This window comes from Struthio camelus, chromosome 14, assembly GCF_040807025.1.
Source record: "Struthio camelus isolate bStrCam1 chromosome 14, bStrCam1.hap1, whole genome shotgun sequence".
NCBI lineage: Eukaryota > Metazoa > Chordata > Aves > Struthioniformes > Struthionidae > Struthio > Struthio camelus.
In genome coordinates, this window is record NC_090955.1 from 9,023,634 (window position 1) to 9,047,413 (window position 23,780).

The 23,780-nt window shown below is 42.7% G+C and overlaps 2 protein-coding genes across 5 annotated transcripts; one reads left to right on the forward strand and one right to left on the reverse strand.

Moving 5' to 3' along the window:
- Positions 1-1,384: 1,384 nt before the first annotated feature.
- XPC (XPC complex subunit, DNA damage recognition and repair factor) lies at positions 1,385-15,514 on the reverse strand. 4 transcript variants are annotated; one of them, XR_011134494.1, is made up of 16 exons: positions 15,324-15,514; positions 13,790-14,000; positions 12,777-12,904; positions 11,817-11,940; positions 10,758-10,842; positions 10,088-10,245; positions 9,761-9,881; positions 8,559-8,648; positions 6,840-7,772; positions 6,172-6,332; positions 5,756-5,837; positions 5,157-5,291; positions 4,485-4,654; positions 4,105-4,230; positions 3,483-3,572; positions 1,385-2,812 (listed from the first exon to the last, which is right to left on the reverse strand). XR_011134494.1 is itself a non-coding variant. In XM_068907253.1 (16 exons), the coding sequence occupies exons 1-16, from the start codon at positions 15,412-15,414 to the stop codon at positions 2,600-2,602; spliced, it is 2,886 nt and encodes a 961-aa protein (XP_068763354.1). In that variant the 5' UTR covers positions 15,415-15,514; the 3' UTR covers positions 1,385-2,599. The 4 variants fall into 4 exon arrangements, 3 of the variants coding, with proteins under 3 accessions (XP_068763354.1, XP_068763355.1, XP_009667602.2); XM_068907253.1 differs by having other exon boundaries at positions 4,105-4,198; XM_068907254.1 differs by having other exon boundaries at positions 4,105-4,198; positions 13,890-14,000; positions 15,324-15,476.
- LSM3 (LSM3 homolog, U6 small nuclear RNA and mRNA degradation associated) lies at positions 15,432-18,850 on the forward strand. The gene is made up of 4 exons (XM_068907255.1): positions 15,432-15,595; positions 16,742-16,852; positions 17,995-18,090; positions 18,431-18,850. The coding sequence occupies exons 1-4, from the start codon at positions 15,575-15,577 to the stop codon at positions 18,509-18,511; spliced, it is 309 nt and encodes a 102-aa protein (XP_068763356.1). The 5' UTR covers positions 15,432-15,574; the 3' UTR covers positions 18,512-18,850.
- The last annotated feature ends 4,930 nt before the right edge of the window (positions 18,851-23,780 follow it).

Consider the following 23,780-nt stretch of genomic DNA (forward strand, 5'->3'; position numbering starts at 1 on the left):
GGCTTTTCTTTTGATTGCCTTTAAGCATTATGTATTTCATTTCAGGTCCTTGGACAGTGTCAAAGTACATGGAGGAATACAGTCTGTAGCTTGCAAACTAACTGGTTTTCTACCGCTATTTTAGCTAAATGTGCAGTTAGGTTTTATATAGCCTGCAGATATTTTTCCATCTTGGGAAGCAAGTTCCCAGTAAACTCACAGCTGCTCTCTGGTCCACATGCTTCTACCTGATGACAGGTTGATCCCAGGCTACTGAGGTCTTATTACTTACTCCTCATTACTTATTAAATAATGGTAACTTCCTTGCTTCCACAGAGATCATTTGAAAAGTATTATGGTTCAGCTTGACTTGATTCACCATCTTTTATTTTCAAGGGGACTGGAGGTTTACTGATGCAGTCAGCTGCTTAAAATACTTTCTTCATATATACTGGTTTGTGCAGAGGAATGATGCAAAATAAAATAGATACCTTTCACAGGAAAGAAAGTAGTGTTTCCCGTGACAAGCACTGTGGAGGAGGCAGGGCTTGCTTTCATTGCATGTACACTAATAAGGTTTCTATAGAAACAGCTGCAGCAATACTTTTTTTGCCTCCTTTCCAAAATTTGACAGGACATGCACTTGATATGTCAATAATATTCTGTTTCTGCTTTGCTCTCCCTTAAGGCATATTTACTCTATCTTACTTTCCGCATCTTAAGTTAGCGTTGGCTCCTTGTACAGCTGAGAAGGAAAGTTCCTGCCTTCTGAAGTTACTCTTCCATTGCAGACTATATATGGTGGCCAGCTTCATAACTTTGGGTATCTGTGTGAAGTGTCCCAAGTTAGGAAGTGCAGAATTGCTCTGCTATAGCTGGTACCCGCTCCTATTTTAAGCGGGTGAAAAATTACTGATGTCAGCAGAAACTGGACTTGAGTCCTTACATTCAAAGTATTCATTGCAGCGTGTATTCTGCGTATCTGTACCATGAGTAACACAGGAGAATACATGTCTTCAGCCTGCTGCGGTTCTACCTGCTCATGAAAGGGTTAGAATTTTTCTGTTATATACAGATTATACCCAAGAAAGCCCCAAGCCTACAAGTTAGGTTGCTTGGTTGGCTTTTTTTTATTTTGAGTTCTTAAGAGTTTTTGTTACTGAATCCTTTTTTAAAAAAAAAAAAAAAAAAAGACCTTTAACATTAAAACAATTCACTATCAGCCAATGCTGGGAGATTCTGGGACTCGATCTGTAACTTTTGTTTTTCTACCATAGTGTTTGCTTGGTTGTTTTGGCAACAGCTCAGCAGCTGTGCTCTTATCCTTGTATGAGAATCCTTCCTGGTAAACAGAGCTGCTTATGGAAAAAATGAGCTGGCCAGAAGGGAGAGGTAGAAGACAAGATTAATCTCTTTTCATAGTTTATTTTGTTTTGCATATACAGTATAAAAATAATTCTTTTTCTTATCATTTTTAAATGAAAACCATTTTCTTGCATTTCAACCTTTTCCCTATGACAAATGTCCAGCAACGAATGGACTGTATCTCCCACTATTTTTAAAGAGACAGTGTTGGTGGCATTTTGTCCTAAAAAAAAATCACTGCGAAAGACAGATCAGTAAATATTTCTATTACAAAACTGCAGCAAAAGCTTGTGTAGATTTAACATTCCTCTCTTAACAGTTTTCAAGTGCTTAGATACTAGATAACATTTACAAAAGTTCAGTTTTCAATGAATTTCACTTCTGCCAGTGATACTCAGCCAGTTTTAGATACTGTGCTCCAGAACAAAACCACCTGGTATTGATACAAAACCAAACCAAACACATACATACAAACAAACCAAACCAAAACACATACATGTATTTTTTAAAATGACTTAAGATGCCATGTTTAACCTGATGTTTGAAACGGGGACAGGGCTTCCCTTTTTTTGATCTACAAGATTTCTGATCCTGGGCTGAAAAGCCAAATCTGAGTTTTCACAAAAAGTAGGTATTCTTTAACAAGTAAATTTTCAGATTCCTCCAAATGCTGATTGCATGTGTCTTCACACCTTAGGGAAAGTGTTTCCCCCCTCTGTGATAAAGAAGCTATTATTGAGACTAGAACTCTACCTTGCCACTGATTTGGATATGATATGAATGATTATCATCATATGATTATATCATATGATTATCATCTAAGGGGACTTATCCCATTGGGCAGCTCACCTCAGACAGTTAACTAGCAGCTGCATGTTTCAGTTCTGAACAAGCAGGAAAAAATTGAAAGATAAGAAACAGGAGGAGACAGTTATAATGAAAGGAATGCCAAAGAAAACAGATTTATTTGCGTGCTGAGTAATACTTATAAGAGGGGGTAAAAAACCCAGCTGTGCATAGATAGTGATCTTCTCAGAAGATACAACTGCACATCTGTTCCTCATGACTCCAAAGATAAAAGGATGAACATAGTTTTCTGTGATGCAAAAGAAACTCTTGATGCCGAACTAGAAGGTTGGTCCCTGACAGCTCAGAAACACAAGGAAAGCTAAAAGTCCTTAGCTGGCAAAGCATACTCCTATTGTGACAGCATCCTCCCTTGCATCTGGAAATAGTAAAGAAATGCTTGTTCTGATCACAGCTTCTCAAAGGGAAACAACTGTGCTGCTTCTCCTTTCTTTTCTCGCTTGCTCTTCCTGGTTGTCTTCTCTTCCTTCTGCCTCTCTACTTGGCGATTCTGGGGCCAAGAAACAGCCACATCCCCTACTGCAGTCTCTGAACTTGGACCTCCTTCTTCGTCAGAAGGAAATCCAGCTCCTTCCTCTGCCTCATGTGCCGATGCTTCAGTCTGGAAAAAGCAGGGGTGAAAATGGAAAAGGAGCTCTGGAAGTCACTCTTAACTGGCCCTTTCTAAAAAGACTCGTCTTCAGTCACAGTGACGCTTACAGACATTACACAAGTTGGTTGCTCTGCTCCGCTTTGGGCTTCTCATCCAAAGCAGTGTGAGGAGTGTGTTTCTCTTTCTGGATGTTAAGCAGTCTTTCAACACAAGCAAAATATTTTTGGTGGTGAAAGAATAAAAAGAAACGAGCTTTAAAAAGCTCATGCTTTTCACCTTGCACAACGTGGAAAAAATTGCTAACTAAAACACATGACAAAGAGTAGCTACTCTCATTCTGTTAGCTACATGCTTGGCCTGGAGGAAGAATTCACGGAGTGGGTATGTCAAAACAGAACAGCAATATAAAACAATGATGCTTTGGAAAACACTAGTCTCTTGTTAAAACAATAACAAGACTTCCACAGACATAACTGAGATGAATCTCTGATCTAGTTTTTTCACTAGTTGCTATTCACAAGTTAACAACAGGAAAGAAAGATTATTGAGTAATTACATTCCAGAAGTCCTGCACTCTACCAGTGGAAATGTAACACACTGGAAACTCTGGGAAAAAAATCTCTTGACATGGAAATATCACCCTGCAAAAGAGGTTACTAATAGCAGATATGCAAAATACCTTGATGCAGTAGCGTTGCTTCAGTCTCTCTCGGATGAGAAGTCCCTTTGTCAGTAATTTCCAATTCCCCAGAGCCCTTTTCTCACGCTTCTGTATGGGGTTGCCATTGAAAAGAGAAAACTTTACTATCATAACTTCCAATGTATTTAGGCCCACAGAAAATGGAAATTTCAGGAGTTAAAACTGCCATTTTAAAAATTCCACCAACTTCGATGTGTCACGTTACTCCCAAAAATCCTACTTGGCTATTACCTTTTAAAATCTATTGCTGTCCAGTTATCTGTTTACATACGGATTACTGTCCCTTTTTAACATGTGCCCTGACCGTGTAGATCACACTCCCCCAAAAGTTTATCTTCATATGTGTATTCCTCACTTTTGGTTCCCAGCAGCCATGGAAAAGCTATTCCAGAGTGGTGCTATTCCAGATATTGCTACATTCTTGTATTGCATCCCACTACATTGCAGATAGCAAGCTCAACACGGGGGATGCAACTAACTCCTCACTGCCACTGAGCTCTGTCTACCAGTTACATAGCCAACCCATGTTTGACTGTCCCCAGCTTACATGGAATTGACTTAATAAAAGCACCAGTAAGGAAGCTGCAAAAGTAATTCTTACCTCCTTCTCCTTCTTTTCTATTTCTGCTTGTTCATTTTCCCAGGCAGCAATAAGCACTTCTTTATATTCCTCACAAACAACGTAGCCATCAGTACTAGGAAGGAGAACACAATCCTCTGTCAGCTACTAGAAGAAAAAAGAGAGGGAGCAAATGCCTGCTGACCCAGACTAACCAAAGGCTGCTGAATGTTAACAGCACAGGTTGTCTGTCTCACAGGCTCTAAGTGTGTAAATCATCACCTATCCTCTCACACAAGTGCAGACTCTTAAAGCATATAAAATCACTGCTCTATGCCAGGGCCACTGACTCCACTGCCACTGCTAGTATGAAAGAGCAGGACATCCAAATCCTTTAGCTGCAGCAATGCAGCTTCACATACACTGGGTGTGAGTAGCCTCCATGAAAATCGAATCCACTGATGGCTTGAGCGCAGTCAATGTCCAGCTTCCGTGCCACTCTGTTGAGGTTGGGTAGTCTCAGCTGCACACAACCGATCGGTAACATGGATGGCAAGAAGAGATAGACGTTTCCGTATTCATTCCGGGGAACCTAATATTGCAAAATTAAAGAGAAACGGTGACACCTCCTGCCCTCCAGTAATAGGTGAAAAACTCTGCTGCAATTCAGAGATTTCACTTTTATTTCTGCTCTGCTACGTTGCACAGCAGTATTCTATTTTCACAGGACAAGACACAAACCTAGATTTCAGCTCCATGGATATCCTGGTTCATGCTCACTGTCCAGGCTTTGTTACCAAGGCTATGGCGTGGCATATCAGCGAAACAAACATGGGGCAGGCAAATTAGATGAACTAAATGAGACAGTCAGCAGCCTGCACTGCTGGCACCCATCTTTATGCGTACTGAGGGCAGGAAGGCGTAACTAAAGTTTTGACCACTACCCGAAGACCGTTACCCCAGAACCCCAAGTTTGGATCCAGATGCTACTGACTGGTCTCACTGCTGAAACATGCAATTTCTTCTGGAAAAATAAAGCCCATAGTTCCATACAAAACACTTCCTTTAATCCCACCCTCTGCCTTTCCAGCTACCTTTCCATCCACTGCCACAGGTGGCTGGAACTCCTCTGTCTGCCAGAGACCAAACAGTGCCAGGTCCTCTTTGTCCCGGTTTGCAGGCTCTGCAAGGCGCGCCTTCCTTGCCTGATTGGAAAATCCCTTCACCATCTGTGTAAATACAGTGGCCAAACTTGTAACACCATAGAAACAAACTGCCAGTTAACTTCAGACTTTCCTGGAACATCAAAGGAGAAGGCTCTGGGAGGCAAAAAAATGCCCATTTCCTATCTTCAGTCTCTATTGCTTATACATAATAACCCATGGCACCAGTATGCAACAGGAAACCAGATCCTCCAGTTCATATAAAAGTCCCAGGATGCCTTCGAACAAGATGAAAAGGGTACAGTTCTGCTAGATACCCTTGGGGAAGGAAGAGCAGATAGCTGGGCATCAGGTAGACCATAGGCACAGCAGGTGTACAGATTCACAATGCAGCCAGCGGCTACCACAAGCCATGCTAGAAAGTGAGAAATGTACATCTACCAGTGGAAGGAAAACAAAAACCACAGCAGAATCAAGTTCAAGTCTTACAGGACAGACAGACTGCACAGGAGGGACACAAGTCCTCTTACCTTGTAGGGCACTTCTCCAATCCTCACCACTCGAGCCTTCTTCAGCCAAGTGTCCTTGGAATGCAGTGTGTGTATACAGTCTCTAAAGAGGCCAGAAGGAAGCAATCATTTTCATTAGGGACTCCCAAACTGCCATCCACATGCCAGGTATGGCTTTCTTACGAAAGCTACAGCCACGTGGTATGCAAATGCTATCTGAGCAGCTGCATGCCTCCTCCTGTCTATGCATGTGGCCTGGAACCTATCGCTGCTACCGTGGTAGTCCTCAAGCAAACTAGCTCTTAAAATTCCTGATCTATTTTGCCCTGACTGCAAAGACACACACACATGTTATAAAGCCTTGCTCATGTTCACAATGCCCTCAACTGCTTGTTATAAAGATCGTAGGCACACATGACAAAACGTGCACTACTCACCTGGAGTAGACAGCCTCTCCCCTGCAGTACCCCAAGATAGCAGCTGACTCAGGATAGATGGCCTCATATTTCAAGAGGTGCCTCTTGAGTGCATAAAGGGGGTGATTTTTGTACTCTCCAATTGCTGTTGGCAGAGGCTGGTCTTGCAGCTTAACTTGAAACTGTAGGAATTATGCAAAGAAGAGTGATTTCACAATTCTCTTGCTCTAGCCTTTTATGAAAATAAGAAAGATTATAGTCTGGATCAAGGGGAAAAAAAAATCAGAAACTTAATGAGGTGAGCCAAGGGACTGAAGCATTCTTGTTGCAATTAGGTACTTAGATGTGTACTCTGATCCATGTATTCTAAAAGACTCTCCCCAGGAAGGGCAACGCTGAGCTATACAGAAACCACATTATCAGGTTTCTAGTAAGGACTGTTCTGTACTTTTGCTGTCCAGATTTTTCTGAACAGCCTCCATTTGATATTATTTGAATCTGTCATTGTACATTCCCTTTAAAACATGCACATACTCCGTATTTCAAGCTCAAAACCAAACTTCCTTACCCACAGAATGTTTCCTAATGATTTTTGCCTGAATGAGGACCCACGGATTGGACTCTTGGGATTAAATAAGGTTATTTAACCTTATTTGACTCTTGGCCTTAAATAACCAAGTGCCACTTACCTCTCTTTCCTCCTTCTGGTCTCTTTCCATAAAGGGACTTTTATATGGCTGCAGCGTGTCTTCCCACCACACAGGGTCCACACGGCTCTTCCTTGTCGCAGTCATCCACACTGGGTCGTATCTTTGTGTCACATCCTTGATGCTCCCATCGTTGTCAACCCCGACAATGTAGGAAAGAGGCTTTGTGGCATACTTGAAGCACAGCTGGGGCTGGCCGACATTGCCATGAACGCAGTCTACACACACCCACTTGTCCTCACGTTCAAGAAAAACCTCCAGCCACTGGTCTGTGGCCGCCACTTTCCTCACCTCCTGCTCTCCATCATCCTCATCACTAGAAATGATTTTGTTTCTCTTTCTCTGTGCATTAGGCAAGGCAGTAGCTGTACTTTTTGCTGGTTTAGGCGCAGCTTCATGTGAATTTTTGGATAGCCTCAATTTTGAAGTCTTCGTTTTCAGGCTTTTATCAGCTGTTACCTTTGACTTCTGGGAGCCCAATGACCTCCTCTGCTTTTTAGGTACAGTTTCAAAATCCTCATCAGACAGACTGCTCTCCTCCTCTGAAGCCTCAAAGTCAGAAACGCTGCCCTCATCACTTCCACTCTCTTCTTTGTAACACACTTTGGAGGCCACTCGCCTCCGGCGATCATTTTTGGGCCTGACTGGCATATCTTTTTCTCCTAAACTGCAGTCCTCATTACCAGGTTCCCTCTGTGCCTGGCTTTCTGTAGTCAGCTTTGACTTGCACCGCCTTTTCGTCTGAGCAGTGTTTGGTTTCTCTGGCTCCTTGTCTTTTTCGCTTCCTGAGGATTTCTCATCCTGCCTGGTTTTTCTGCAGAAGCCTCTTTTTGCCACAGCACTGGGTGTTGTGGCAGAACTCTCCTGCCCCTCAGAGGTACTGCTGAGAGACTGCCTCTTGGATGACCCTTTACCCTGCAAAGAGAGAGGCTAGGTCACTTTTAATACAGCTAAGAATATATTAGGAAAACTGGCTTCAATTAACCACCCGAGGTGCATGCAGACCAAAGGTTGGCCAGCACAGACAGTCTGCAGATCTCAGGGACTCTAAAGCTTCAGGTAAATGGTTGAAGAGAGATGTTAGACCACGTCCAACATCTGAGTTAATTTTTCCCAGCTTCAGTACAGACAGTAAAGTGAGCAGCAACTAGATCTGCAAACTAGCTGACTTTGAAGTTAGTCAGCTTGTTATTTAGACTCCATGACAGCCATTGCAAAAGCAAGACGAAACAGATAAAACAGATTCTTTAAAATTAAACTAAAGGCACTTCTATGTTTTCTTTTACAAAATAAGACTTTTCAAAATTAATTCTTTTAAATATTTAATTTTTTTAATTAAAATCAATACCGTGACAACATGTGGCAAAGTTTAGACTTGCTGTAACTCATTACAATGGTATAAAAAAAATGCAGAAGTATTACTCAAGTGGCAAGTGTTTTGCTGTCAAAGTTTTAATGAAATCTAAAACTACTGAAGCATGAGAAGTCTTTACCTAAGCCACAAAATGACAGTTTTTTAAAAAAAGAAACCTAAAAATTAAGGTATTGTCTCTTCTGCAATATAGACAGAACATTGTCATGACCCTGGTTTCATGTAACAAGTGATTCCCTTTGAGCTTCAACAGCCAGAAAGTTTTTCCACTCCTTTTCTCTTACCTACAGTAACATATTCCCTATTCCACCCACTCAATGAAAACTAACCTTTGCTCTTGTTTCCTTGAGAGGAACAGGCTGAAGAGACAGCACAAGACGGCACAGCAGCTGTAACGCTCGAAGAATAATTAAAAATATCTGCAAAAGAAAAAATAAAGGCTCTTTAGCCTCCTTTTCTTAAGGTACATGAAAAAAGGTCTTAAAGGTCTTTAAACTATCTGGGTCCTGTCACGTATCATTTTCATTCCTACCTTTTACCCAGTTCTGTACATACGGACACAGACATGTAGGTAGCAAATTGCTATAGTATCTAAGGGCTGCACAGTCTTCTCTGGCTCTTATTCATGGCATTACAGTGAGAGGGGTACTGCTGTTATCTCTGTCTCAGAGACGAAGAGTGATGCCTAAGGAGGCTCAATGATCTGTCCTGCTGGAGCAGACATATTAAGTTGCCCAAATCCCATCTTCCCTATCAGTCTCTCATTCTGGAGGCAAATTGAAACAAAAGGACTGAATCCTCCCTTCAAAACGTGGCCAAGGCCCATCACATATCATCAGCTGAACCCAGCAAAAACAGCCATTCAGAGAGTGTCAGTGGGCACAGCTGAGTGACTAACAGCTGTGACCTGACAAGTGCCTTCCTGCATGGGATTCAACAGAAGCGGCTGTAATAAATGCCTAAGCAGAACTTGTTATGTTTCCTCCTCCCATCCCAGTAAGTGGTGTCTCTGCATTTCCGCAGTGAGGTCACAAAGCCACCATAGCTATGGCTTCCCATTTTGGGACAGAAAAGCTGCAACCTTCTACTTTATCAGCAACGGGGACAGAGCTGCATGCCAAGCACCTGTGAAGGAACAGCTCACTCAAATCAGTTATTTCAGGAGAAACCTATTAAGCTGGTTTTGTTCAATCTGCACTGCTAAATCAACATAAAGAAGCCAGAGCTTACTGAGGAATAAGCTGCTTTATACAATATGCATAAGACCATCCACAGCAAAATATGGAGCGTGGAGGAACACTACCAGAACTAGGGGCTCCAGTGAGGCACAGCTCAAATTGAAGAATTTAATCACATAAGGACTCCAGGTAAAAATATAAGAGAAATAAAAAGCCAGGGAAACCCCTAAACTACCAATTTGTTTTCTCCAAATCCATCTTTCAAACACCACCTGGTGTATGGCCTGGCAGTTCTACAGTAATGATCTGGCATCCAAATTCAGCAGCCAACCCTGCACTTCCCAGTCACTTACATGAACCAGCTCTTCCTCATCTCGTGCAGCATAGATGGCAAAGCGCCTCTCCAAGGTAGACTGAAGGGGCTCTCCTTTTTCAATAGAAAGCTCATCGTTGACAGTGAAGGTTGCAACAAACCTGAAATACAAGACATCTGCTTATTTTCTAGTATCCTGAGTGTATTATTGTACTTCGTAGCTCCTTTCCTTCACTAAAAAGGAGAGTTCCTCATCCTTGTATTTAAAAACAGAGAAACCACTGAAAATCAAGGATTATGTCACCCCTCCCCGTTAGCCGTGGCTCTAGATCCTACATGATAGCAGGATTAGGAGAGAGAGTTTTACCATTTCACCAGGTTGGAAAGGTAGAGAAGGTCCACTTGGCCTGCAGGCACTTTTGTGAAGCGGGTGGGGATGATGGAGAGACCAACGGCAAGAAGATCTGGCTGGCTGCAGATTCTGTTCCTGTAGAAACCATTTGCTAACAAACACAGGAGATGAACCTGAGAGAAACAAAAGTTTCTATAGTGAGTTCACAGATTTGCTTTGCTGGAACTACTGTCCATGGTAAAGACATGGAGGGCTTTGCAACTCCTTTAACACAGATAGGCAACAATGAAGCCTCCCAAGAGTATACAGGGCGGACCCAGGGCTGTCTTCAGATCAACATGAGAAGTCAGTAAAGCCTTTAAGTCCCTGTCAGCATCTCCTGCTCTACGTTTGACTGACAGTTTAACCTCAACAGAAATGAGCAAATACATGCTCAGTGGAGAAACATACACTCGCTCACATCTGCTTTGCTTTAGAAGTCTACTAATGCAGTCACTGATGTTTCCCAGTTACAATTTAAGAAAAGTCCTACAAACATTTCTCCGGACTACAGCTTTTTTACTTTTTCACTTCTAACCATGGCCCAAAATTATTTTGATCAAAATTAGTTTCTTCGTCATTACACATCAGTTCAGAGATCTTTACGGTTCATCTTCTCCCTGCCAGGTTTTTCCGTGACCAATACCTTATGCGTGTCCTCACGAACCTCCTTGTTGAAACGTTTCATCATTCTCCGAAGATACACCTCAAACTCGGCTTTTCTTTTTTCTCTGCGTAAGTTTACAAAAGAAATGGATGTTGTGGTTTTCTATGGACCTGCCTTTCTAGATTCCTGAACTGTATCAGCTCACAAAGAGAACCATCCCAGAGAATATTCTGTGCCCACTTAGCAAAAGTTTAGTTAATGGCTATGCAAATAGGCATGTAGGATGCATATGACTAATAACATATAAACTCCATGTACCTGACTACTGAGAGCTCAGATATATTCGGATAGCCTAAATTCCACCTAATTTTATGTATCTGGAGTTTCCTACCAGACAGCTTTAGACAGCTCCATACAAAACTTATTACTCGCTTTCTGAATTGTCTGTTTTAGATTACTGCTACCCTTACATTCAGTTTCCTGGATAAACAGTTTTCTTTTCACTGACTAAATCTTTTGACTGGGAGACAACAGATATTCTAGTTGCTTTGCAATGAAGGGCTCGTCTGGACAGTGCCCACCCTGTAACAGTGTGAGACACTGCCAGGCCTCCAGCTGCCATGGGAAGAAAGCCCTCCCTGGTAAAATGCTCCCAGACGCTGATGGCATTCATTTGACTCCATCTATTCACCCCCGCAGATATGGCAAACAGAGGCTTTCCACCTTAGCTGTTAGATATTTACAGTAAAATAACACCATTTACCCACAGCTCTCCACGAAGAAACCTATTACTATCCCTGGTTTGGAGATGGGGACACTAATGCACAATGAAGTTAGGGGCCTGATTTTCAAAGAAGCTGAAAAGCCTCCATTCCCACCAACTTCCATTGAAGACTTTTGATAAAAACGTCAGATGAAAAGTCCTCTGTGGATGTAAACTGTCCTCCATCCCATTACCTCAAATCATTCCAAGTCAACAGCCTGCACAGTTTGGGGATTTTCACCCAGAACAGAGCAAATCAGTGACAGTTAACACTGGGCATAGCTTCAACTTTTAAACATCCTTTCACTGCCCCTCACAGCCTCCCCTGTTCTTACCTTCTCTCTCTTTTCTTTGCCTGCTCTGGGGTTTCAATCTCTATCTCAACTGGTTTGCTTGGCAGCTCTGCTGCCGGAACAACAGCATCTTCTTCTAACTTATCCATGACAGGTTCCTGGAGTTCTGGAAAAATAAAATATTATAATTAATCCACATAGAATGGATGCTCTTGGGAGGGCTGCCAATGGGATAAGAACCTACCCGCTCCCAATCATCTGCTCAAACTCAACCTACAAACAGAACGCCCCAGTAATTACCAGTTCTTGCATCTTCTATAGCAGAGTCTGCTCAGCTGTTTTAGGTAGCTGTGGGATGCTAGTCACTCTGCTCTTAAGGAACCCGATCAGCAAAGTCTAATGGCAAGTCACTCTGTCACAAACCCAAACAGGAGAAAGGCCAGTAAAATGATGCAGGTGTGACTTAAAGGGTGCTTGCGGAGGAGAAAAGAAGAAACGGATAGCTCTTCCTGTTAGAAGGCATAAATCTATAGCAGTAAAATATAAAATTATGATCATCATGGTTCTCATCACAGTGTGTTGAGGGGCACCTGACCAAACAGATCAGTTGGTTTCATCTCCATCCTGCCTTGCTAGGAAGTCACAGTTTTGAATCTTCAAACTGTTTCATTCTTAGCTTCTCTAAGGACTAGATAACCCAAACAGCTGAAAAAGTGCTGTGAAGTTGCATCATTTTAACATAATCAGCAGGTTGTCAAATGCAAGGCACTGCATTAGGTCAGTGGTTGTTTTGGTCTTTTTTTACTTTGGAAAAATTCTTAGCATTATTGTGAGATATCAGCTTTAAAAGATACAGATATGCACATGGAAGATACTCTAAGTACACAGAACTCACCTACCTGAATCAAATGAGAAATGGCTGAATAACCAAATTACAAAAAAAAATTGCATATAAGAATATTTACTCCCTAATATGAATAAAATGCAATAAAAGGTTGTTACCTTCCACATCCTCCCATTCATCTTCACTTTCATCATCATCATCGTCAGCATTGTCTTTATCCATCTCTTTTTTAACAGGAGATTCTCTCTTCAAATTTTTCTCCCCCTGAGGTGGCTTCAGTGAGTCACTATGGAAATTATTAAAATGGCTTTAGCATTGGGAAGTGCGGGTGCTTGTTTATTAAAAAAAAAAAAACACAGAGAAAGAGAAACATTAAAAACAGGGAAATAAATGAAGCATGACCTCTGTATCAGTAACAACAGACACAAAGGTTTTGAATATTTGAAGGTATGTGAATACAGATGCCTTCTCTGTAAAGCAAAGCATCTGTGCCATAAACAACCATGGGCTCATTGGGGTAACATTTTTTCCAGTGTAAACTTAAGTCCTGGTTCCGCAAGGCTTTCTAAGAAGGAAGATGCCTGAACGTACAAAAGGTCCCATCCTTCAGAACAGCTTGCACAAACGCGTTCTTGGAGAATTAGTTCACTGAATCATTTCTTCTTACTGAACCTTCATCAAAGTGTACTGAAATCAGAACTGTTTCTGTTTCACCACACATTAGTGGCCAGTTGGCCAGTGGAATGAGACCAACCAATCAGTTTCATGTCTTCTTATTAATTAATTTTGCTATGGCAACCTCCATGGGAAGACCACATTGCTCTTATATTTGGATTCCTAAAAACACAGGGAAATGATATGTTTAAAGGTTTCTGCTGATACTTGTAAACTCAAGTCTCCCCGCAACATTTCTATACATGCTGGGTTCCATGAAACCTCCCTAGCCCCATGAAAAACTAGAATAACAAATTAAAAAAATTTTAGGTTTAAACTATTGAATTTGAAAAGGCTCACGTATCTGCTTCCCCCACAGACCGTCTTCTTCAAGGCCAACTCTGTTTACATTAAGCTACACATACACCAATTTGCAGCACTAGGCCCTAAACAAAAACATATAATCATGAATAAAGAGTTCATATAGGCTCTAAAAATGAACAGTAAGTGAACTTACCTGCACATTTCCTCTTCACTATGACTCCCTTTACTTTCAGTGGTTTTCTTATTTTCTTCTTTTATTACTGATTTTACCCCTTTTTGTTTTGAAGTCTTACTTGTTGAGCTGCAAACTCCAGTACCACAGTCTTCTTCCCTCTTTCTAGCTGGAACTTTTGAGTTTTTCCTTCTTGTATTGGGCTTTTTCTCTTCAAAATCATCCGCACCAGCTAGAAGAAAGGATGAAAGGATGATATGCCAAAGGATGAAATGTCACCTCCACTGCAGTCAGGAGCAATACCTTCACATTGTTCATTAGAGGAGAATTTCACCTACCAGCTACAGAAGAAAGTGAACATTCATAAAGAATACCATTTGAGTATTTGCATAATAAATAGGGAATAACTCAACAACAACAGTTAAAAGAAAATAATTGTAGCGTTAGTAACGTAGTGTTAGTTACTAAACAATAGCAACGTAGTGGGAAAAATACATAAAGATTCCTATAGTCTTACCAATGAGAGCAGCTGAAAAACAAGCATCCTACTTACCACTCGTAAGAAATTATTTTCTTCAGACAACTATTCTGTAAAGCTACTCAGAAGAACTTTATTTAAGGCATCTCCTGGGACGCTGACCACTGAATATAACAGCAACCTTCCAGGTGACACACGGGGGACACTACAGCACGGTGTGTTTTCACAGAAGAGTCATAACTAAGGTCAGCCAGACCCTTAACAGGTCGCTTGCTTCCTGATTTCCAGCCTTTATCAGTGTGTGAAACCCTTAACGTCCTCCAGATAACTTTGTGTGGGCCCTGCTGGACAGTTCGTGCATTGATTTAAATCCCTAATTCATGTATTTCAGTCATACCCCCTCTGGGGCTGTGCAGAAAAGCTAATTCAGTTCAGGGAAGTCACCAAACGATCTTTTACACCTCTGGAAAAATCCAGAGGGAAATATCCCAAACGGAGCGAGGACGTGGGAGAAGCCCGGGATAACGCGGTGTCGCACTACGTAGGCAAACGAGCGGCAGGGACGGACCAAACACGAGTTGAGAGAGCTTCTAGTCTTATTTCATGACCCTTTCCAACACCAGAGGCTGCTGAACTCCAGGGCTGTGCTAAGAGCGAGCTGAAATCCCCTCCGTTTGGGTAACAGAGAAGGTCGCGGAGATCTGGCGGGCATCAGCCCACCTGGAGCCTCCCGCTCCGCCACGAAGCACGGGCGCAGGAGCCCCCGAGCGGCTCGGTGCCCGCCGCGACGGGCCGGGCCGGGCCGGGCCGGGCCCCCCTCACAGGGCCCCGCCACCTCTCAGCTCTACAGAGCGGCTGGATTCCCCTCCGCGCTGCCCCCTGCCCGGTCTTTACGCTCCCCCGTCTTTATTGAAAGAAAACCCAGCTTGCCAACAAGGAGCCGGCGGGATGGGGCGCTCGGTCAGGCCGCGCCGGCCCCCCCGGGGAACGGAGGGGCCCGAGGCCCCGGCGGGACTTCAGCGCCTCCCAGAGATGTCGCGGCGCCCAGCCAGGCCCGCCACAGCCGCCCGCACTCACCCTCCGCCTCGCCCCGCGCCGCCCTCGGCCCCCCGCGCCGCCTCTTGTCGGCAGCCGCCGGCCGGGACGAAGCTTTGCGTTTCCTGGCCATGGCGCCCCGGCGGCGGAGGCGAGCGCCCAAGGGGCTGCCGCGGCAGCGGACGGGCTGTCCCCGCCCGGAGCGGCCGGAGCCGCCCGCCTCCCCGCGCCGTCGGAGGGGAAGGGGCAGGGCCATAAAGTCTCGCGGGAGAGGGCGCGAGGCGGTTTGAAAGATGGCGGATGAGGTGGACCAGGTGAGCGGCTTCTTCTCTCAGCGCGGGAGGCAGCGTGGAGACCTTCCCCGCCGCGGCCCGGCTCTGGCTCCCGGTCTCGGAGCGTTGCGGCGGCGGGGCCCTTCCTGCCGCCATTGCCTAGGCGCCCTCCTTCTCTCCCGCCGCGGGGAGCCGGTTCCCGTGACCGCCAGCCCCGGTAGGGCCGCAGCCCCGGGCCGGGGGGCGCCGGCATGAAATGGCGGCAGTGCCCCGCGGGCTGCTGACGCTCGGCGGCCCGTGGGGGCTCGCGGCGCCCGGCCCGGGCTGCGCCTCCCCCCGCGCAGCCTTCGTGAGGCGCTGCCCGCCCGCCGCACCCGGGCCGAGACGTTACGGCGAAGCTATACGGGGGTATAGCGGGGTCCCCGCGCTGCTGCCGGGGGCTCTGAGTGTGGGGGCTGCTGGCGGTGCCAGTGCCGGGCCGGCCTCCCTGAGGAGCCGCGGGAGGAGGAAGTGAGGAAAACGCCGTTCGTGAGGCTTCGCCGCGGTGGCAATAGGTCGTGTGCTAGGGAAGGTAGACGGGGGTGTTCCTGCGCTTCGGCTGCGGTCCTGAAAGCTCAGCTTTACCACCGAGAGAGCGGCTCAGCCCTGCTGGCGTTCAGGTTTCTGACTCCGCTGTGAGGCCTGGCGTAGCTGATGCCGTTGTGCTGGCGCCTCAGCCAGAGGTGCGTGGCTGGGGCAGGAGGGGCTGTGCGTTACCCAGCTGACCCCAATACGCTGGCGGAAATGAGAGCGTATGTTCACTTTTCCTAGCTTAAGCTGTGTGGTGCCACAGCTGTGGCACTGGCTCCTAAGCTAGCTAGTTCAGAGCTAGTTGTGCAGGCTGGGCTTTGTGCCGCAGCGCGGCCAAGGGTTGCCGATAAGGCATGTGGCCCTTTTGACAGCATTTGTGAAGCACAATTTGTTGCAGCCTAAGTTGAAGCGTGCCAGCTAATTTTGTTCGTGCTGCTAAACGTTCATAGAATGGTAATATCAATTGCCCGAAGATACAGTGGGATTTGAAAGAATGATTCAGAGTTCTTGATTTTGTGTTCTTACCCCTTTCTTTTGTGTTTCTCACCAATACTGAGGAACAGAGATGTTCCCAAGCTGCTTCTGTGTAAATGATTCTTTTTTAATTTGACTTTTCAGCAACAAACAACAAATACTGTAGAGGAGCCACTTGATCTCATCAGACTCAGTCTAGATGAGCGAATCTATGTTAAAATGAGGAATGACAGGGAACTTAGAGGCAGACTACATGTAAGTAGAACACTTTCACAGTACTACAATGCTCGTTTCATGTACAGCAGCCTTCATAATATTACAGGCAAACTTATATAATAACTAGTTTAAAAGCACATGTAACTATCTTGTGATTAAAAGTGCAGAAGTGGTTAGAGAAAGTAAGTTAAAGGTCGTCTTACTGACGGAGGTTGGTCCTCTTTTCTCAGAAGCTTTTTTTTGTGATGACAGTAGCAAAATCTAATTTTTTCAGTATTCTGTCTGCCATAAAATGCTGCTCTAGAGACTCAAGAGGTGTATTTGTTTTTTCTTTCTTAGTCCTCTGGATAACACTGACCAATTCATTCCACTGTTTTTGGCCTTTGTTTCTATGTTTATGAAATGAGCATAATGACGCAGATGCCCTCTTGTAAAGCACATTGAGGTCTATTTAAGATTGAAATAAGAATGAGATTATCATTATCAAACAAATGACTGTTAAGCTACGCCTAATAAGGATACGATGGGATATGTTCTCAACTTGATCCTCTGCAAATCTGACTTGTTTAAGTGCATTCTTTTCTGATAGTGGTGTATCACTTAATGAGAGAGTTTTCTTTTTCTGTTAAGCCAGTCATCCTTCCTGAGTACTTTACTGTGTTGGGGAAGATAACCAGTTGTCCCATATATTAACCAGGCCCCAACTCATTTGGGACCTCAATGATGAGGACATATCCATGAAGATCTGGTTATAGTAATTTCTAATATGGTTTTGGAAGGTATTTGGAACACTTTTGTAAAATTTTTGTTGTGGCTTTCAGTTTTTGTGGGGCTTTAAGTTAGCCCCAGATAATCAATCCCAGGAGGCTGGATTGGTGGCAAAGAATGTATAGCTTGTTTAATGTCAATAAATGACAAGGATAAATATATCTATCAGAGTTTTTGCATGCATTCTCATTGAAAGCTTCAAAGCCATTTCCTGGAAGAGCATTTCTGTGAATATAAAGGCAGTGGGTTTTTTCATGCTGCAGAGTACTGATTTGTCTGCCTTTATATTTGAAAATTTAACTATAACTAATACTACTTTGCTTTAACATAGTGGCACGCTTCCATCAAAATTCTCGTTTTAATGAGCTTGTGTTTGAACTTTGTAAAAATAATAATGAGCTTCATTCCTACAGGCATATGATCAGCACCTAAATATGATTTTGGGTGATGTTGAAGAAACTGTAACAACAATAGAGATTGATGAAGAAACCTATGAAGAGATTTATAAAGTAAGGAGTTCAGTGTATTTATCCTTGTAGAAAGATGTGTGGTGGTGGTGTTTTTTTTTTAAACTAAACAATGTTATCTGTTTGAAATAGGCTATTGCTAGTACTTATTGGGCCAAGCTCTGACAAAAGTTTCAGGCAGATTCTTATGAAAGTATGAAGTGTCCAAAGACTTAGTATTAATTGTACTGATCTCTTCAGTATGCCAATAAGTTGCAAAGTCAAGCTTACTTTTGTTGGAGTTTTCTGGTGTTTTTTATGATTGAATTTGGTCACATACTTATCAGATGTGTTCTGTCAACTATACTTTTGTAAATGTAAACTTTTCTTTCCTTCTTCTTAGTCTACCAAAAGGAATATTCCGATGCTCTTTGTCAGAGGTGACGGCGTTGTGCTTGTAGCTCCCCCGTTGAGGGTTGGCTGAAGCAACAAAGGATTTAACCTTGTTGGAAGGTTTCAGGCTTTTGGACAATGGTTCCTGTTTCGATCACGCATCTTGAAATTTTGTGTGCATTTTTATAGGATGTTTTTGTCTGTTCTTTTGGGAAGGGGAGGGAAGGGCAGGGGAGGGGAGCCAATTTGTCTTACTGAAAGTACATGTAATCAGTTGAAGTGGTGTAAAACAACCTGATTTTCCCAGAATTAATGTAACTGCTCTAAGTCGGGCGTCTGTCACATCAGTAAAAGAATCTTTCAGTTTTGCGATCTTGGCAATTGCAGTGTCTTAAATTTTTTGTTTTAAATAAATTTGGTTTATCTTTCAGATTTGACTTGTCATGTTTTTATGTTGAAGAGATTGTACTTATGTACTTCTATAGAACTACTACATTAAGTGGTAGTACACAGCCTTACTTTCTGAGAAAGGAGTAATTTTTTGTGGGCGGTGTTAATCTTTGCCCTTACTAATACCTGGGTCTGGCAGATTATGACCTTTTGAGGGCAATACTGTATCAATCTACAGTGCTATCGTTTTTGGCTGTTCTTTGTCTGAATCCTGCATATTCTTGTAGCACAGAAGTTGTATCTGTATGTATCTTCCACTTACAATATGTAAAGATTTTTTACAATGTTTTAGATATTTTTATTGCGGCTTTGTTAGCAGAGTAATGGTATGCAATACTCTTAAGTAGAGAAGGAGGATGTTGCGTAGCATGCCGTTGTGTTGCTTGTTGCATTTGACACTGTCTGTAGCCCACTTCAGTTCTTGAATACATTAAATTCTGCAGAACGCTTAAGATGCTCATTAGTTATCTCTAGTGAAGGAGCACTAGAAGCCTGAACAAAGCTATTCTTAATGTACAATTTCTCAGGCTTGTGCGGCTTGCAGTTTCCCTTCTGTTATTTATGGAGAGAAGGTCTGAATAAACTTAGGGCATGAAATACTTTTAAGTACATGTTTGCAAGATAGACTGAAGATGTAGATTTATCATGCAATAGGATCTTAACTTATAACTTAAATTTAATTTATTTAGCTTTTTAGGCATGCTCTGTATGGTTACCAAAAGCACCTGTTCTGGCACTTTCTCCTACAGTTAAACTCTTCCTAACTCAAAATATCCATTGCTGGTGACAAGGGTGAGGAATGCAAGTTATACCTTAGTAAGTCCCAAGCAAAGTTCTTCTTTGGCAATAAAATACATACCCTTGAAAGCTGTGCGTGTGCTTCTTTCCCGCTGAAATAAGGAGAGCAGGGACCACTACAAAATCTGCTTTGCGTTCCAGGTGGCATCTGTACTCTGTTTTCATGCGACGTCCTCTAGCAATGTCCTCTAGCATTGGGATAGATGCGCCTTTAAAAATAGGAGTGATAGCTGAAGCTGAAATAGTGATGCTTTTGCTGAGAACTAACGTATTAATAGCAATTATTTGTAATGGTTTATGGGTGGGGTTTATTTTGGTCATGTGGAGACCAAAGAGCGTATTCCTTGTACCACATCCTAGAAGGAACAACAAGTTACTCCAGTCCTCTATACATGCAAGAATTTTGTGCATCTTAAACTATGCATGATGCTGTTGCGTAGGTCCTTTTTATGCAAAGAAGAAATTACCTGTAGAGCTTACTATAGTAGGGTTTGAATGAAGAGCCGGTATGCAGTGGCTTTGTAGTAGGCTCTCCTCCAGTATGCCATCCTTGCTTGAAGGTGATCTGGGCTAAGGTGAAAACACTTGCAGTCTGTGATCCATATCTCATCAGTTCCTAGTATGCTATCTCTGCGGGAGTCATCTTGCCTTTAGCTCCTGTACCAGGTGTGCATCACCCTGGATGCTGGAAACAAGCTACTGATGCTAAAACGTGTTCTTTTCTGGAACAGGTACAATGATGACTGTACTAAGATCCTTTTACCTCTTACCACTCATTGTAGGGAAGCCAGAGTAAATGCTTAGGGAACAGAAGAAGAGTGGGTGAGCAAGTAGTGATAGTCCCCCAGCTCCTAGGGATCTGCAGATCTGGGGAAGGAGGGATAGATTTTCCCTTACGCTAATTTGCCTACTTGCTCTTAGGAGTCTGGTAAACCTCTTGCCATGTACGGTTATGGTATGTCGTGGGCTGAGCACATGGTCTCTGAAGAAGTACTTCTGATTTTGGGTTTGGTTGTTAACTTGCCCCTTTTACTTTCATGTGATGCCCCTTGATTCTGTCCTAGAAACATGTTATCTCGGTAGTACTTGATGAATACACATTTACCTTTTCATCTTTTCTATGCTAGTCCTAATTTTATCACATAGGGCCCTTGAGTTGTCTCTTTTCCAGGCTGTAAAGAGATTTTTTTTTAATAGCTTTTGATGAAAGCTGCTTCACGTCTTTTGCACTATGATTTTTATATTGGAGGACTGACGTGATATACAATGTGTGGGTACTTCATGAACTTCTGTATTGATTACATTTAACTTTCTAGTAATGTCTTGATAACTCTTACTCTTTGATTTGTACTTTTGATGCTTCTGAACATTAACCTGAAGTTTAAAAAGAACTGCATTAGCTCCAGCATCTCTTTTGTGAATGGCAATACGGAATTCAGAGCCTATCATCGTTATGTGAGCTTAGGGCTATTTTTTTCTCAGGTATGTCACTTACATTTTATTTTCATTGTATTTGGCCTTTTTATTTCCTGGTTGTTCAATAGGGAAAAGTCCTTTTGCAATGCTTTGCTGTTATCATCTTTTTATTTTTACACTCCGCAATAGTAAATTAGCAGTAAACTGTCTCCTCACTGTTTGCCCCCTCTTTCCAGAAGACTTATGAATGTTAAACAAAATAGATTGTAGTACAAATTGTGTGGAATTCTCCTAGCAATCAGTGTGAAGACTGACCATCTATTCTCACTGTTCGTTGTCTCTTAACTAATTATCTATCTGAAGACTCTTTCCTCTTCCCCTACTGCAGCTTAGTTTTTCAGGGCATTGGTGAGAGTCCTTGTCAGTTGCCTTTCAGAAATCCAAGAGAGAATATCTGTTAATGACTTCTGTGAGCACCTTCAGAGAAGGTAATAGAGATGTGAGATATAAATTCCCTTTATTTGAGCAGTATTTGCCAGTGTTACACATTTATCTATGCATCCAGTAATTCTGTATTATCAACTATAGGCATATCTGAGATAGAGGTCAGACTTAGTGGTCCACAGCTCACCTGAGTCTCTCTAGAACCCTTTTTAAAAACCATCTCATTTGTCACCTTCTGTTTCTCTGGAAGTTTTAAGTGAGAGGTTATGCATAATGGCTATTAGTTCAATTTTTTTTCTAACAGAGTTCTTGGGTGTTTACTGTCTGATCATAAGAACTGTTGTTATTTATCTTGCCGAATTGTCCGGTAACATGTTTTACTCGCTTTCCAATTTGGAATGAGTTCTCCAGTGAAGGAGCCAGCCTGCACTTCACCATAAATGTGGATTTAAAAAAAAAAAAGCGCTTCTGCTGTAGTTGTGTTTTTTCTGACTGTTCTTTCTATTCTTTGATCATCTCTTGGCCTTACTCTGTCAAGATTTCTACTCCTAATGTGTTTGAAAAAGAATTTATCATTAATTTCTTTATGCTTCTTGCAAGATTTTTTTCAAATGCCTTTTCAGCCTATTTTATGTTTTTAGCCTGCCAGAATTTTTTCTAGACTCAGCTTCTTAAAGGGTTCTTTTTATTTCTGGTAGGCCTCTGTTTGTGCCTCTCTAGTCATGCTTTTGGACTGCATCTTTTTGATAGGTGGCAGAGTACCTTTCCAGTTTATTGTCCTTTAAAGAATTTTTGCTCTGGCTGCAAACACTTGACTCTCAGCAGCTCCCTTCCACCCTCTCCCCGCCCTATTAATTCTCCCTCTCTTTTTTTTTTTTCTTTTTCTTTAGAAGTAAGTGCTGGTATAGTTGGGCTTTTTAAGTGTCAACTGCCTGTGAAATTACCACGTGGATTCATTTTGATTTTTTCGAATCTCTAATTCATGTAGAGCACTAGATGGTGCTGTGTTTCCTCTGGTTCAAGCTTGGCTTGCTTTGCCTTGTATGTAGCCTGTGTCAACAGGCCCTGTAGTTTTACAATTAGTCATTTATTTTTAATTAGGATGGCACTTGCTGACAGTTTTGAATCAACTCTGCTGCTCACCCATAAGTAGAAAGCAAAATGTTTGGATGTTTATGTAGGCACAGACCAAGTCCCAAGAAGAGTTAAAGTAATGTCTCTTGTATTGTCATATTCAAAATGCATGAAACCTAGGCTAGCAGTTTTGTTAATGGCATTAGCTGAAGTAGTATAGCATTTAGAATAAACTGTCGTTAACAGCGTTGCTGCTGAGCACTGCTTGCAGATGAACAGCACGTTGTGTATGCGCTATACAAGACTGCTTCTCTGCCCATTGATCCGAGTGCTATATGTATGACTGTCCAATAACTTCACTGGAGAACTGCACCCCTGAAGTTAAAATTCACCCAGGAAACAGGCTGCATGTATGAATGTATGTCCATTAAACTCTTGAAGTGACAAGTATCTCAGTTTAATTTTTGTCGCTAAACCTGTTCTCCTTCTGAATCTCTGGAAATGGCTTTTTGATCCGATCTACCTATTTGAACAAAATGGTAAGGCTCAACCTTAAATGTTCAGTTCATAACTTTGTTCTAGTTCATGTTTAGTTAAACAGAGATTACATTCTGTGTTTCATATCTGTCCTCTAGCACAGGACAAGGCCAGGGTTTGGATAGTAGATTACAGTAAGACTTGAGCAGCGTAAGCCAAGGGTAGACTTCTGCAGAGACTCGGACTTGAAAAAGCAGAATAGTATTGTTCATGTTAGAATTCTGCAACAGGACGCCACTATCTTCTCCTGGTGTTTCTGTTCCTGTTCTATAGGCTTTAGAAAGCTAAGATTTGAAATGTTTAAGAGAACGAAGCTAGTAAGCCCTTAGAATTCTTATTAGCGCTAGAGCACTGGGAAGGGAGCATGATTCAGTGCAAGATGACAAACGTTGTGCATTGTTTTTTGGACTGTTGATGACATGTACAGAAAGTCCCATCAGGCTTATTAAGGTTTAAGGCATTCATGCCAAGATCATCGATGGGCTGAATACATCATTATTGAGGGTGTAGGACTCCAGTGTTTCTAAACAGGAAGCTGCTTTCATATACTAAACAAAAAGAATGGAAAAGAAAAATAGAAAGTTCGTACAGAAAATTGAAGCACAGTGTCTAAGCCAGCCTCTGTGGGGGTAGGGGGAAAG